The 16417-nt window shown below is 39.6% G+C and overlaps 3 protein-coding genes across 9 annotated transcripts in view; 1 reads left to right on the top strand and 2 right to left on the bottom strand.

The window, feature by feature from the left end:
* The window catches only part of si:dkey-151g10.3 (serine/threonine-protein kinase WNK3), a 37949-nt gene extending 35154 nt beyond the window's left edge, over nt 1-2795 (bottom strand). For 2 of the 7 annotated variants that reach the window (XM_056384434.1, XM_056384435.1), the window contains exon 1: nt 2146-2795. The gene's annotated coding sequence lies outside the window, so the exon portion shown is untranslated. The remainder of the gene's footprint in view (nt 1-2145) is intronic. The other 5 variants (XM_056384433.1, XM_056384431.1, XM_056384430.1 and 2 more) reach the window with 3 other exon arrangements.
* Nucleotides 2796-4131: 1336 nt separating this feature from the next.
* Nucleotides 4132-9345, bottom strand: fam3a (FAM3 metabolism regulating signaling molecule A). Its single transcript, XM_056384976.1, has 10 exons — nt 9069-9345; nt 8577-8608; nt 8368-8475; nt 7965-7988; nt 7729-7855; nt 7316-7374; nt 7159-7209; nt 6966-7050; nt 5939-6065; nt 4132-5406 (listed from the first exon to the last, which is right to left on the bottom strand). Exons 2-10 carry the CDS (start codon nt 8587-8589, stop codon nt 5308-5310), a joined length of 693 nt encoding a protein of 230 aa, XP_056240951.1. The 5' UTR covers nt 8590-8608; nt 9069-9345; the 3' UTR covers nt 4132-5307.
* Nucleotides 9346-9954: 609 nt separating this feature from the next.
* idh3g (isocitrate dehydrogenase (NAD(+)) 3 non-catalytic subunit gamma) lies at nt 9955-16162 on the top strand. Its single transcript, XM_056384975.1, has 13 exons — nt 9955-10097; nt 10352-10399; nt 10778-10789; nt 12118-12215; nt 12307-12422; nt 12531-12591; nt 12711-12843; nt 13817-13950; nt 14069-14171; nt 14269-14415; nt 14557-14651; nt 14763-14823; nt 15065-16162. Exons 1-13 carry the CDS (start codon nt 10017-10019, stop codon nt 15164-15166), a joined length of 1191 nt encoding a protein of 396 aa, XP_056240950.1. The 5' UTR covers nt 9955-10016; the 3' UTR covers nt 15167-16162.
* Nucleotides 16163-16417: the final 255 nt, after the last annotated feature.

Below are 16417 nucleotides of genomic sequence, written 5' to 3'. Positions count from 1 at the left end.
ATTTGTGAGATATGGCATTCACGAGAACGGGATGGACAACCCGAAAACATAATGCCTCCGGCCCCGACTGTCGCCAGCGTGGAGCCATAAAAATCTGATTGAATTTAGTTGACTCAGTGCTGTGTAGATCACCTACCTGTAACAACAACCTTTCTAAAATATGATTAATGCAACATTAAATCTTTCCAGTCATTTTCCAATTCAGCGTTTATCCCCCAGAGATTTACAGAGGAGACAGAGGCTGATTGATGTGGGGAGTCGGGGCAGAGGTGGCAAAAGTTCTGAGAGCTGCTGGACCAAAATTCAAATGGGCCCGATGTCAAGCAGCAACTATTGTGAAGATCAGAGGTCTGCATCTGAACTCTGCAGCTCAGCTGTTGACCACACTGGAAGGTAAAAACAAAGACCACATTTGTTCAGTGAGGCTGTGTCTAACAGGCCATACAGTCACACCAGGATACATTACTGTAAGTGGCAGGTGTAAACCTTCAAAGGGCTGACTTTGTCTGTGCTGCTGTCGCATTGAAAAACAGGAGGCTGTCAGACTCAGACTATGATTGTGTGGCACAATTACAATTAATTACAATGTTCAGGACAAGCGCTACGCAACATGCACAGCTAGGGAAGAGAGAACGCTACAAATTCAAAGTTAATGTCTTAAAGATCACCCTGAAAAGCTAAATCCAACACAGACATTTAAGAACAGCGATTGCCCAGTTGAACAAGAAAAGACAATGAAATTAAAACCGCTCCTAAACTGATTAAAACTGATCGCACAACTTGGTTCAGCACATGCTGCTTCCCTGTCTGTCTTCGGTCTATGCGGCGTTTTGCAATCTGATGAAAAATATCAAATCTTGGCCACTAGAATCAAACACACAATGATTGTTCTCTTCCCATTAGGGAAACTCAAGGCTGAAAACACAACAAGGACTATTGTCCAATCCAGGTCAAGCATGGGAGAGTGGAGTGTAGGTAGCACACACAGAGTACTGTTCACTGACAGAGAGAGAAAGAGAGACAGAGGGAATATGTGTTATCTAACCCCCCTTTTTGTTCTCTTTTATTCCCTTCACCGAGCAAAACCATCCCATACCAAAGGATTCCTCTAATCCAGGTGAGAGAAAGGCTCCTTAATCAGCCAATGATGAATCAGGATTACATGTTACTAAAGTGGCTTACTACTCCTGGAGCTCATATCAACAACTGAGCCGCACTTTATTCCTGCAAATGGTGTCTGAACATTTATGGATGACGGAGTACTCAGAGATCAGCAAAGTGTTGATTTCAGTAGTTTAGCAGCTGTCAGCCGTTTTGAGGAGAGACAGCATCCTCCTAATGTTTTGAGTACTCCACTATTCCTCTCAGTGGGACTATCAGATGCATTGTTTTGTTTATATCTATAAAATATCAATACAGGAGTTGGGGAGGGGAAGATTAGCATTATACATAATTTATGGAAACCATATGCAATCACAACAATTAATGTACTTTTGCTACGTATAAGAGACATGGATGAAAATTTAATTCTCTACTGTACGTGTGTTTAAAGCACAGACACCATGATGTGAACGGCCATGCAGTGTTCACTGGCTCTGGAGCAAAATACAATTAATGTACGTTATTTATAGGCTACAGCATATACAACACAGCGATACCTAGACATGCAAGCACCATGAAGTACAGCTATTGGCCAGCTGGCAGCTCAGCTGACTTTATAAGCGTCAGGCAAACGGTGAAAGACACAAAGTACAATCACCATACAGGGCAAGAACGTGGTGGCTGAGACGACTGACACCACCACAAATCAAAATCCCCAAACCTCCTGGCCTTAAGTCTGAGCACAGGCAAATCATTCAAATAATGCGCTAAACTGTTGGTGTCTGAGGGCCTGTCAGCGAGCCTGCCCGCAGGTCTGCACTTGACTTGAGTGTTTTTACACAGCATAATTTATGTCAGAATAATAAGCTGCCATGGGAGAGGATAAATACCTAATAAGCTGCCTTGTAGTGCTTTAAGAGACTGGAAAAAATAATAGCAATAATAATAATGTCTGACAGGGGATCACAGTCTTGGAATGACAGCACAATGTAACGAAAATTACTATTGCTAGTGTAATAGAAAATAACAACAAACATCACTCACCCAAATGCAACATCGTAGCTCGTCGGTCCAGCGATATACTTATTTAAAATAAAGAAGCTGCTTAGCCCAGATAGCTAGCTAACTCAATGATAACAGAATTTTTTTATTATTATTATTATTATTATTATTCCTATAGCTATTTACAAACGTTATTACACAAGATTTACAATGGGCTTTCTGCCTACAAAATTATTTTACACCCACTGAAAAAATACATTTACAAAAAGCTTTAGAAAAAATTCGCGGGTCCGTTTCTTTTTCTCTTTACATTTCATACGCTTGCCGCGGTGCTGTCGACTTGAAAATCCCCACCGGAGCCGTCGAGCCTCGGTCTGTGTGAGAGACAGGCACAGAGCACTTGGTGTACGTGTTCCAGTTCAGACGATGCTCCTCGTTGGTTCACAGATTTTCCCACTCGCTGCTCGGTGTGTCGGCGAGTTGTGCGACTGGCCATTCATGTGCACCCGAATAATATCAGTAACTTATGTACATAATTTACAACGCACGACTCCGACGGCCTTCAGCAGGTTCTCGTGTGTACTGAGGCGCTCTGCCTGCCCGTTCTCACTTGCCACAAGGCTCATCATCATCATCCTCAACAAAACCTGCAGTTAGCTGCCTCCACCACAAGAGGGCAGCGACGCTACGTGTTTATACCAACCGCTTGTTATGTGACTTTGATGCTGCATTCACTGCTCCTCGTAAGCTTCAGCTTCAGGTCAGCAGCTGTTGTCATTCAACTGTTTTCCCATAATTGACAATAACTAGCCTGCAAATTATGCTAAAACATTATGCTGTCTGTGTGTATGAGCATCAGTGGTAAAATAAAATAAAATACTCCATTACAAGTCCTGCATTTCAAGTCTTACATTATTAAAAGTACAGACTTACTATCTAAAAAATGTACCTAAAGCATCAGAAGTAAAAAAAAAAATACTTAATGTAAGCAAGTTTTAGACTGTTATACAGTATATTATATTGGATTATTATGAATGCAGCATTTTACTGTTATAGTTGGTCGAGATGGAGCTAATTTTAAATAATTTATATACTGTAGTTTATTCTGTAACATGACATGACATCTTCTATGCAAATTATGCTTTGTATGTTTAAAAATGTAACGAGCAACTATAGATATCCAATGATAGGAAGTGGATAAAAAGTACAATATAGCCCTCTGAAATGTAGAGTGCAAGTATAAAGTAGGATAAAATGGAAATACTCAAGTAATGGACAGGTTGCTCAAAAATTTACTGAGGTACAGTACATGTACATATAGGCCTGCTTCTTGCTTTACTTTCCACCACTGGTCAGTGTTTAAGTATTGAGGCATCAGTGTGTATGTGGATATATGACCATATGTCCACCTTTTTTTGTGAGATGTGGATTCTGGATTCAATCCTGGGACAATAAAGACTATATTTAGTTACCACATTTTACTTATGCTTATAATGTGTGTAGTACAGAGTATAGAGTTCAAGTCTTGCTGTTGTGTCACTTAATTCCCACGAGGGGAATAAATAAATATAATTTATATATGTATATAAAATAATAATTATACATATATATGCATGTATATGTATAGAGAGAGAGAGAGAGTTCTTGAGAACATTAAACTCTTTCTTAAACATACAAGTCGAAATCACAATTTTTCTAAGAGCACTTGAAGGCCCCATAACACATTTCAATGGAACAATGAAATTCATCGTGTTTGTCATTGTTATGTTAGTCTACCGATTCAATGGGCGACACGGTCCTGTGCTGTGGCTCAATTCACTGTCAAACCTGAAATCTTCCACATTCAGTCTGCAGCCTTTATCCCCACCAAGGCGTATGCTTAGTGAAGCACATGCCTTGAGCAGAATGAACTGAGTAACCCCTGTGAGACTTTGACTTTTTTGTCGCCATCTAGTGAATTTCTTCAAGTATGACAGTGGACTTAAGACCACTCAGGACCCAAGGGAATAAAAACACAAAATAATATACTGACATTTTTTTTTTTATTCGTCAGCATTGTCACAATATAAACACAGACTGGATGCTTTGTAGAAAATCTTTACACTTAGAGGTTACATAAACTTGATCCAGACGAAATGCTAACCATTTATATAAAATTATCTTTTTGTTTTTAAGCATCAAACACTTCCTTCATGGTAGGCTTGCAAGACGCCAGGTGGATACATTCAACATTTTTTAAAAAAACAGCATACACAACCACACATTTTGGTTGAATCTTTTAAACAAAGCACTCAGTGGAAAGATGCTCGCAGGCCTGAGACAACATTAAAACCATGGGCAGTGTTATGATGAACAGATGACAGTTAATCTGCCTGGCTGTGTTTTTTTTTTTTTTTTTAAATGAAGTATTAAAATAAATAGGTTTATCAAAAGGAAATGGCCAACGGCAAATTTGTCTAAATAAATCTGTAAACACATGGCAAGCAATAACTGCTGCGCATCAAGTTCTAAGGAAACAATGGCAGCTAACACTATGCATATCAATATCACAGAATCATATACATCACAGGATGAAAATATATTAACGTATTTAAATATAAATCTGCACACAGACCTGGATCTTAGAAGAACTTTAAACTACTAGAGTACCTCAAATGTTTTCCTTGTGCTGATCTGGGTTAGGTTTCCAAATGCCTTAGTGTGAAACTAGTTTGGTGTGTTTTTTGCCTGATGAACATAAAAATTCCTGTTGCTCAAGCACACATAATGACACCCTACAGTCAGCCTTGAAGAGAGGAAATATATCCCCTCCTACAATGGCTTTGGAAGACCTACTCCAGGTGTTCTCATTCACTAGTCACTGTTAAACTTTGGTCATCAAACATTTGGCCTCTCAAGTTTCCCTTAACCTGACACAAACATTTTCCTTTATTCTACAACATTACTTTAGTTCAAACGCAGCTCACAAAGCTTAATGCACAAATCTTCAACAACAGGTTCCAGCAATTTTAAATAGATCAATTCTCAAAACAATCTTTGAAGTCAGCTCATGCCTCTGCCATGATCAGGAAAACAAAGGGTTATGTGGCCCAAATCCTGGATGGTGACAGGCATTCAGCAGGTCCTTGGCTTTCTAACAGTCATTTGGATCCACTGCTGCTACTCCAGGTGTTACTGTGCTGTATGTGAGGGAGCTGTGCAGAGTTATCCCTCCAGGGGTGGACGAAGGGGAATACAGCCATCCATTTCCAGAGACTCGGGCCAACCTTCATACTTGTTGCTGCTCTTACTGTTTTTCATACGCTAATGGGAGCAACCAGAGGCACACGAAGCTGATTTTAACCAAACACACTGGGATCAGGTTCTCACGGCATAACAGCTGCTCATATACTGAATGCTGAACACAATTAAAAAATTTCTACTATGCTAAACCTACTATACTATCTACTATACTAAACCTGACTAAACCTGACTGAGTTTTCAAATTCATATTTTTTAGAAGTCTAATGTGGCAATTTAATGATTAATATTCACTGTGGATGAGCATGAGTGAGGGACAAATCAGCAAGAATGTTTTCCAAAGCCTATGCTAAAGTCGTTAGATTCATAATTTCACACGTTCCGATACGCACTTTAATTTTGCGGCCTAGGAGGTTGAAAAAAAAAAAAAAAAGTCTCAAAGTGAATCCAAACATCAGACTTTTTAAGGACATTTAGGCTTTTTTTTTTAGACGTCTGTTACGCAGTTAACTGTAAGCAGATCAGCGTCACATTAAAGCAGCGGATCCATTCTACCCCCAGAATTTGTTCAGTGTAAGTAGTTACTTGAACATACCTGCTCAAAAGGACTCTTATTCTCGATGCCTTTGGCCCCAACAAACACCCAGCTGTCTCTGAAGGCCAGCTCCTTCACTGCCGTGCTCCCAAGCTCCTCAAACAGTCGTCGAGACTCGTCGTTCAGCCTGCCACCGCAAATGAGGATAAGGTGACAGGTTAATGTTTATTAAGTAGGTTGGCTGTTCTTCTGAGCAAGAGGCTTACGGGTCATCCATAAGTGCTTGACCTCTGTTAAAAGTTTATGTTGAAATTAAATGCAGGCTCTTACCATCTCTCAGTCGGCTACTCCTGGGCTTTATCAAAGTCTCAACAGCACTTCATGGTTTAGCTGAGGTTTAACCACTTTATAACTCTGATAGGTTTTTATACCATAAGATATTGAGGACATGAGGGAAGATTTGATGATTATGCTCATTTTGTTTCGCCTAATGGCATTAAGTGTTCTATAACTAATGTGCGAGCCACCAGATGTCAAGTGAATGTAATATTAAAATAAAATCTTGACTCCTGACACCACAAGGGCACACTGTCACCCACAGGCCATTTTGTCTTCAAATTATCATTCTTGACTGCACTGCTAAACTCCTTCAGTGATAATTGGAGCTTTTGCTCTTTTGGAGTGCTAAATGTCAGAGACAGCTGTCCCAAATGCACATTAATACATTTGTAGCATTTTGTTGAGCCAGTGAATCCTCATGTTAACTGGTGGCTGGTATGGCAACTCTAACTAGCAAACTGTTTTCTGTGCTTTAATGCTATATTCTTATTGTGCACAAGATTTGTTTTTCAACAGATGAACTGATAGGCACCAGCTTTTGGTTTATAAAGCTGGCTGGACATGGGCTCTGCTGTTACAAAACCTATTTTCTGTAGCAATGCCATATAATTATTTTTATCCACAAAAGGTTTTATGAGATGAAATATCCAGGACCGACAATTTATCTATGAAAATTGCTTTGAGGTGTTTCTAAGAGGAAAAGCGAGGGGTGTGGAACTGGAACAGATATCACGTCATGGATTCTTACTTTGTAGCTGGATCGTCAAAGGAAGCCACGAACACGAGCGTTCCTTCATGGAGCGGCCGCAGAAACTTCAACAGGTCAGAAACATCTGAGAACGAACATCAGATGAGCTATGAACTGTTGTTTACGGATCGTTATTGTAGACAGACAGTATGTACCAGATGTGAAACATGCATTTGTGTCCGGTATTTATTACCTCCCGCCCACATATCAAATGTCTTTGTGTCCAATAGCTCTCCTGTTACCCCTGAAGCACAAAATCATCAGCCAGATGTTACAGGAACAAAATTAACAAGAACTTAAAATATCAATACCACACAGTCTGTTAAAAAGGTCAGGAATGTCACTCCTACCATTCACCAAAGCTATGTTTAATCCTCTGCCAACGTTGTTCTTCACACTGCTCACCAACCTGTGACAGACGCACACAAGAGGTTGAAGCACTAGCTGAGACGCTTCAGGAGAACACGTCCCTGTGTGGCACATACACATGAATTAATCTACACACTTTAACACACTGCCTGGCACTTAAGAAGCAACAGGAAATACAAAGAGACTACAGACAGAACCAAAGAGATGACAGACAGACGGTCTGAAAGAATACTTGCATTCAGCTCCCCAGACAGACATGTAGGCCTGGTTATGACAGCACAGAGGAAAAAAGGAACAGAGAGTGAAACAAAAACAAAACAAACAAACGAAGGAAACAGTAGGGGAGATAAAAACATAGATGAACAGAGAGGAATTGGTAACCACTGAATCTCACATCTTGTCCTCGAGGCAGATTTTGGGGCCGATGACGTTGGCAGCACCAGACACCAGGCGGAAAGCCAAATGTTTTGGGGGACAGGGGGCTGAAAGTCCACATTTATACCTTCGAGGACGGGTTTCAGCTAAAATATATGAAACATTAGTTGGTGGTGATAAGGAGGAATATAAGATTGCAACATTATCAATGTGATGCGTGACTGAAGAGTCATTTATACTGTTTCCTGTATTTACCAGGTGTTGGTTCCTCACTTGCACCTGAAAAAAATAAAGAAAAAGTTTTAGACTCAAATTGATTGACTTATATCAGGAAAGCTTTGTTTGATTATTTTATACACAGACTCTGTCAAAATTCATCAAGATCAACCCAATGTTCATATTCAATAACTGTCAGTAGAAACTCAAAAGGGAAGTTATGACTTGAGTTTCTACTCACAGTTGTTGTCAGTTATTTAGCAGTGTAATCAAAACCTAGGTGCATTTGAGTCTGTTGAGAAAAGCGGTTCTGTAGTGCTGTTTGCCTCAAAGCAGAAAAACTGCCAAACTCGTCAGATTTAGCAGCTAGAACCAATGAATGTTCAATACATTTTATGTCAATTACCTAATCAATTAATCGTTTGAGAACTACTTCTCTTACCGCTGAAGAAATGCCGCACAGATGTACCACTCTCCCCTCCAAATAAAGTGTTAGCCAGCAGCCAGGTGAGCCCCACCAACAGCAGCACAGCCACAACTCTCAGGGGGCCTGTCAAGGGAAATAGGACCCACCACTTCAGATAAAAGACACATGGTATTATCACTGGACCAACAAGTTCCCCCAGGAATGTGATGGAAAGTTAAACCCACCTGTTAGCCTCATGATTCACCGTTTCATAGACCTGGAGAATTAAAGAAAAGAAAGGAAAGTACAAATATCTCAATTTTATACTTGTGTAGTAGCTGGATAAATGTACTCTGTTACCATGATATATTTTTGGTTTTTATGTAACTTTATAAAGTCTTGTCTTGAACGAAGACAGTGAGTATTTTCCAAAAAAGACTTTTGTGAATAACAAATGTAACCATTAAAACCTTCGCAATAAAAGTATTTTGTGGTCACTTCATTCAAAGTTTAGTACAGCATCTTTATATCTTCAACAGATCCCTCTCAGGTTTTTCTCTTTTTTTTTTTTTTTTTTTTTTTTTTACAGCGACCAAGATGGCTCTGAAGAGATGACGTTAAAAAGGGATGACATGAACTCAAACTCTCGCAAAGAAAAGACAACAAGTAATAATCCCTTTAACGACAGTATTAATCACTTACTCGTGTAGTTAAAAATGAGAAAGGACAGGTCTTACCTGCTGTGTCCACGCTTCAGCCGAATATCGCCTTTTCTTGTTACCTGTAATGAAGGGTACAAACGAGCTGTTGCTCTTGTCACTCTGGACTTTGATTATTTCTTGCGCTGTTTCCTCATTGAGACTTTCATGGGCTTTCAATAACCTCAGTCCACCATTTACACAAGTGTTATTACTGCACTTTCAACAAGCATGGGAGAAAATGTATGTTTGGTATATTTCATCTGTCTTCCGGATGTATTGTCAACCCCAGTCCGTGATAACAGAGTATGCGCAGGGAGGCCCACGTGACCGAAATTTAATTTTATGCTGCGTTCACGAGCTGTCGGCAGAATGAGACATTAGCAAAAACTCCCGATATTCTTACTTTGGAGTATTCGCGCATTGTTCTAAAAGGTTACCTCTTGTACTAATGCTGTGCCCGAAATACAAGCCTAACCTAGATACTTCTGTTGTATTACGTATTTGTAGCAGTTCGTTTCCAAGTGAAACCAGAAACAAACAGTTTATAACTTCTATTAAATGAGTTGAATGTATTACATTTTGATGTAACTGATAGTGTTATGGCATTTCAGCCATTGTGTCAACAGTTTGTTGACATGTCTGTAGTTCTTTTCAACCTCGTGAGGCACATTATCTCTGACATAAATTCCCTATACCTATACCTCCGACTCGGACTTACAAGTTAGAGGCTGACATGGACGCTTGTCCCTGGTCAGCCAACTACGGTTTAAACGATATCAAGGCGCTAACCATTGCTTACATTTTTTTTAATTGTTGAACGGATGTTTGTCTGCCTTACTCAAGTTGCCTTTAACAAACACCACACCATAAATGAATAAATACATACATAAATAAATAAATAAATAAATAAACACTAAAAATGTGAACTATCGCGCGAACACAGCTCTTCCTCCTTGTGCACGCGACTACTGCTTGAAAATCAAGATGGCTTCCCACAGTGCAATGCTCTCGATGTCCAAATTAATTTCTCCTTTTTGGGGTGGACGCCTTGGAAATACGGTGAAAGTAAGACGTGATCTGATGCCTTTGTCGTATCGGTTGTGAGCACTTTTGTGTGGCTGCAAATGAAAGTCGTTAATTGTATTTGAACACAAGGTCATGGGGTTGATATCATACAGCTGAATTAGCAACTGTCAGATTTCATCTGTGTTTTCCTTTTCCTTAACCTGACCCAAAATGTATCCTAACCTTGACCCGTTATCATTGCCTGCCTTTGAATCTAATATCAACATAATCCATCTCTTTAATTTTTATTTCAGGTATTTGGAACAACTCTGACAAGTCACAGGAATAAGACCTTGCTTACTGTGAGTAAATCAGTGTGTGTGGGTTTCAGTCTTGTTAGAATGAGTAGATGGGATTTTTTTATGAAGTTGTCACTCCTGAACACTGAATTATTGAATAATGATACTGAAGTCATAAAAAAATAACTGCTACTCATTCATTTATTTATTAATTTCCAAGCTGTATGGTTGTGGGTTAAAGTTTGGAAGTGGTTGGGTGCTTATTGTATCTGTTTTACTGTAACATGGGAGTGTTATATATCTGTTTTTCCACCCTCTTTGGGGAGAAGTGATTGTAATGCCTCTGTATCTGCTACTATTTGGATTTAACATGTTCTTTTACGCATTTATCAAACTGACACTTGTTCTTCTGCTTTCCTTGCTGTCCATCTTCAACAACAGGGAGAAAACATTGTAAGTAGCTAACTATGACCTGGGTGTCTAGATTACACTGTTATCTAATGAACCACATGCCTTCACATACAGTGCAATAAACAACATATACGTACCTTGATTGTACTAGTGCTGGGTTACATTATCACAATAATCAGTGAATTACTTTAAAAACAGTGATGGTGCAAAAGTTTAGGCTCTAAAAGTAAAGTGAGATTGCTTTAAAAAAAAAAACAATGCAATTAATATCTTTCATTTATCAACTAATTTCATACAAATTGAAGTAAGCAGAAAATAACTAAATCAAACTTTAAAATAACAAGTTCTTGGCTCACTTGTGCAGAGTTTGTAGACTCTGTGGATTTAGTCCGTCTCAGTGTCTTCTGTCTGTCTCTTCATGTAATCCCAAACGGACTCCTTGATGTTGAGTTCAGGGCTCTGTGGCAGCCGTACCTTGTTGCAGGACTCTTTGTTCTTCTTGTTGCTGAAGATAGTTCTTTTAGACAATAGCTGTATGTTTTGGGTTATTGTCATGCTGCAGACTAAATTAGCAGCAAATCAGACGTCTCCGTGAGGCTTTTGAGTGATGGATGAGAATCTAAACATTGAAAGTGCCCAAAACCTTTGCACTGTACTGTGCATCACAACCATATCACAAGTAATAATATATCTAGCTGACCTATTCCATTGTAATTTTAGGTTAAAAGCAAAATTGTTATTGATTCAAATGTTTAAAAATCCTACAATAGTGATATATTATCCAGCCCTAAATAACACTAATACAATCACTGTCATGATTCCCTACCAGCCAGTATTTTCTTTTCGTTCAATCACAGTATAAAAAACAACTTTCAAGTGTATGAAAATTGCTTGAAATGGCCATTTCACCAGTTACTCCAGGTTATTTATCTTTTTTTTTTTTTTCAAAGTTGCATTTTTATTAAGCGGTTATGTGGAGACATATAGAGGCCATTTTATATCTCTTTCTTGACTGTTATTTTTTAATACAAAATACTTTATTTGGCAGCACAATCAAAATTTGAATGTCTGAGTAGCTGTAAAAGCACCACAAACCAAGTTCATGATTTTCATCATGTGACAAAAGTGGAAAAAATGGATCTGACAAAAAATAGATGAAGAAAAGCAACAAAATTCTAACTGTGATGGATGATCCACGCAATACTGTCTCCATAAGGTGGTTTTCATATTGTGGTATTCATTTGGTACATTAGACCTAAAACACATGGTAATATATCAGCAATATGTATTTAGGTGATTTGTACTTGTTGAGCTAAAATTTGTAAAACCACCAGTGCTTTTGCTTCATGTGTGAAATGCCAATATTACAGCCCCCTCCTGCAAAGTATGGAGGCAGACACACTGTGACCCTCATACCTGGAGACGGAATTGGTCCAGAGCTGCTCAATCATGTCAGAGAGGTTTTCAGGTTGGTTAGACTTACACTAAATCTCGTTCATAAGCGTTGACCACAGACAGGCGAGGACTGCTTCATCATGTGGTTTGTCATCACGCTGTAGGTTCAGCTGTGTGCCAGTGGACTTTGAGGTGGTGAATGTCAACTCTGCTGTGGAGACAGAGGTTGATATCAATAATGCCATCACTGCCATCCGCCGTAATGGAGTTGCCCTCAAAGGTAGGAGCATGAAAATATGAAAAGCAGAGCGCACCTGTGAGAAGCAAGTTGTTTACAATAAGACCATGACAGGAATTTAACTGTGGCATTGCTTAACTCTCCTGATAGGTAACATAGAAACCAAACATACCATGCCGCCATCTGTCAAATCCAGAAATAATCTCCTGCGGTAAGAGTTATAATGAAATATTTACTTCCCTTGATAAAGGATTTCTTTTGTCAGTTGGTGTTAGTTGACCCATTGTTTTTCCTCTTTCTCCCCCTCTCTTGTTCTATGTGTGCCAACAGCACAAGCTTAGACCTGTATGCCAATGTGATGCACTGCCAGTCCCTCCCCGGCGTCCAGACTCGCCACAAGAACATTGACATCATGATCATCAGGGAGAACACAGAGGGAGAATACAGCAGTCTGGAGCACGAGGTCAGCCCGAACACAAACACAAGCTATTCTACTGTCTGCTGAAACGTACACTTGTATTCCCTCTTTAAAGACCTCTTTTCTCCCTCTACGAGCTCTCTTTTGAAATGGGAGTTAGGTAGGGTCCACACACTATTAAAAATACAGCATTTATTTACCAAGTGAAAAACACTGGCCAGAATTAAGTCATGCGCTAATCTGATATACTTGATCATTATTGGCACCAATACTGCTCTTGTTAAACAGATTAGTATTGGCTAGATGTGCCCAATCCACATTATATACTTTTTCTTAATTATCGGCAACATGAAACAGTGACAACAGTGGACTAGGTCTGGATTTCGACGCTGATCTCCTGATTCAGTTTCAATTCACAAAGTCGAGAATCGGTTCGATTCAATTTGAGTCTCGATGAATCAGTTCCGTGAGATAAATCCGAATGTTGTGTAAAGCGTTTCTCATAAATTATCCTGGGAACATCAAACTAACTTATTGTCCTCTGGGGGGATCTGCAAAGACTACAGTTGTTCACGTCACAGTTTTAACAGTCATGACTCAAGACAGCTCATGTTGTCAGATATCTTCTACATTAATCTTTAGCTTAAAATAACCTTATTGTGCACTTCGTAATAAAACACACCACACAGCCCTAACTGAACTGAACTGAACTGAACTGAACTGAATAACATTTACTGCAGATGCACATGTTTCCTGGAACTTGGGTTTTTAAGAATTGACTGAATCATTGAAATAAAAAATTGCAATTAATAGAAACATCTTTTTTTTTTAAAAGTCCAGTCCTAATGTGGACACGTTTACTTGCTATATAGTTAAGAACTGATTTGTCCAGTTGACCATGGACTTTGTATGATTTCTATATTCACTTTGGTCTTTCTAGTCTAGTTTCGTTTCTTGTAGTGTTCAGTACTTGAATCTTTGTCGTTTATTTGTTATTCTCCTCACTGTCTTCTTTTAGAGCGTATCAGGGGTAGTGGAAAGCCTTAAGATCATCACAAGGAACAATTCCCTCAGGATCGCTGACTATGCCTTCCGACTGGCCAGGGAGAAAGGTCGTCGTAGGGTCACGGCCGTACACAAGGCCAACATCATGTGAGTAATTTTGTGGCTACTGCGTCCTACAGGAGCTGTCTGGCCTCCCGAGTCTGACATCATCTCGCAAGTTTGTTTGTGCTGCAGATGTTGATTGTGACCTTTCTGCTCCCTGCAGGAAGCTCGGTGATGGCTTGTTCCTGCAGTGTTGCAGAGAAGTGGCCTCCGGCTACCCAGACATCACATTTGACAGCATGATTGTGGACAACACCACTATGCAGGTGATAGTCGATAGCATTTTAATGCATTCAAGGAAAGTTTGTCAGTGCAGCTAAAACTCAATTATTGACCTGCCACTGTGTTTGTTTGTGTTTTTAGCTGGTGTCCAAGCCCCATCAGTTTGATGTGATGGTGATGCCCAATCTGTATGGGAACGTGGTGAGCAATGTGTGTGCAGGCCTGGTGGGAGGGCCTGGCCTTGTGCCTGGAGCCAATTACGGTCGTGACTATGCTGTCTTTGAAACGGTGAGTGTTTGGCAGTTCTTGGTTAGAAGGCCACTGTCTCCTCTGTTTTTGAAGGATAGAAAATGTATGAATCGTGTCTTTCTGATATATTATAATTCAGAGTTTCATCTCTTTCTTGTCCTACTTTTCTGCATTTTTCAGGCCACGAGGAATACAGGGAAAAGCATTGCAGACAGGAACATTGCAAACCCCACTGCCATGCTGCTAGCTAGCTGCATGATGCTGGACCACCTTAAGTAAGCTTTCCCAGATAAAATACTTTCAGCTCATTCCTTCCTGTGGTTTCGTCTGTAATGTTTTGACTGTGCTATACTAGTGATGTAAGTAATGCTCCTGTCTGTCTCCAGGCTTTATGATCATGCAAGTTCCATCCGGAACGCAATCCTCACCACCATGAATGAAACCAGGGTAAGTTTTCCATCACTGGTTGGGCCTTACCCTCATTTGTGTCACTGCTATGTCTAGGCTCAGAGGCCCTGGTGGCAGATGTGGCATGTTTACCAGAGGACATCACATTACATTTGACACAAAGCAGCATTCAAAAAAATGTAATTTGAAAGACACAAAGCAGCCATACAAATACAAACTGTGGCAGAAGGCTAAATTTTAATGGTATATGGTAATGTGTTAACTTTTTTCTCTCTCGCAGTTGCACACAGCTGATATCGGTGGTCAGGGCACCACGTCAGAGGTGGTCCAGTCCATCATGAGATTCATCCAGAGTAAAGGGCAGCTCACATCAGAGCTCTAAACCACCCCTGAGGCCGCCATGCACACACGCACGCACGCACGCACGCACGCACGCACACACACACACACACAGACACACACACACACACACACTCATCAGAGGTGTGAGTTTGAACAGGTGTCTATATGTGGAACAGGTGTACAGTATGAGAGAAGGATGTCCATGCATGTCTGTTTCCATAGCGTCCGGTCTTTATCGCTGACATCACAATGGTTCCTGTTTTTTCTTGTTCACAAGGCTTACTGACAATGTTCACTGTACAAACGACCTTTTATCAACACCTGTGTGTTTCACATATAAAAATGACCTGCACTGGACTGTTGTTAAAACGGTTTACCTTTGATAAGATTTAATTATCACTCCTATTAGATGATAAATCCTACAATAAGAATAGATTATATTTCCTTAGTTCATTAGGTTCATTCAGCTGAAAATCTATGTTCTAACAAATAGTTATGAAACACACAGTATCAATCCCCAAACACACGATAGGCTCAGAAATATCTTAGCATGAGCATACACTATGTACCCTGTCTTTGTACAAACTCATCTTATACCCATTCACTGTGGATCGTTATTTATTTTACAACTTAAGATAATCTTACAGCTTCTTTCAGTTGACCAAAATGTACAATGTTCATTTCACGCCTTAATATTTCCTTTCGTCATTTTGTCAAATTGCATATTATATTCTGAACTGTCCTGTATATTCACATCATATTAACTGTATTTGAAAAATGGTGATGTAGTGTTTTCACTTATACTGTATCATCAGAGGAGGTGAACATCAAGTAACTGCTGTCAAAGCTGAACTGTTATGCTCGTGCCATAATAAGTGTGGAATATGCCACAGGGCATATATCCCTGTTGTCTTACAAGCTAACCTGGCAAGAGCGTTTAAAGTATGATATGAAAAGACGGGTTTACCATGTCTGGGGTGGGCAGTATATGCTGTATAACTTAAATATTATCAATAAAGACATAATCTCAAGTTGATCTTTTTGGACAGAAGTTTGGATTTGAAACATTTCTCAATTGAGTTTTAAAGCTTAAGTAAATACATTTTCAAGCTATGAATACACTTGGGTGCACCTAACTAAAACTAATGCAGTATAATACGAGAGTCCTGCAATAAATTCTACCTCATGAAGGTTTTAATGTTCAGTTTTCATTGAAACTTTCAGAGGTGTTGATTTAACTGTATGGTTATTTTGGAGGCTGCAGTTTGTGCTGTTGTTGAATTGTACTGTT

Source organism: Seriola aureovittata, chromosome 9 (assembly GCF_021018895.1).
Source record: "Seriola aureovittata isolate HTS-2021-v1 ecotype China chromosome 9, ASM2101889v1, whole genome shotgun sequence".
Classification (NCBI taxonomy): domain Eukaryota; kingdom Metazoa; phylum Chordata; class Actinopteri; order Carangiformes; family Carangidae; genus Seriola; species Seriola aureovittata.
Note: the sequence above shows the minus strand (reverse complement) of the source record. Positions and strands in the feature narration are given on the sequence as shown.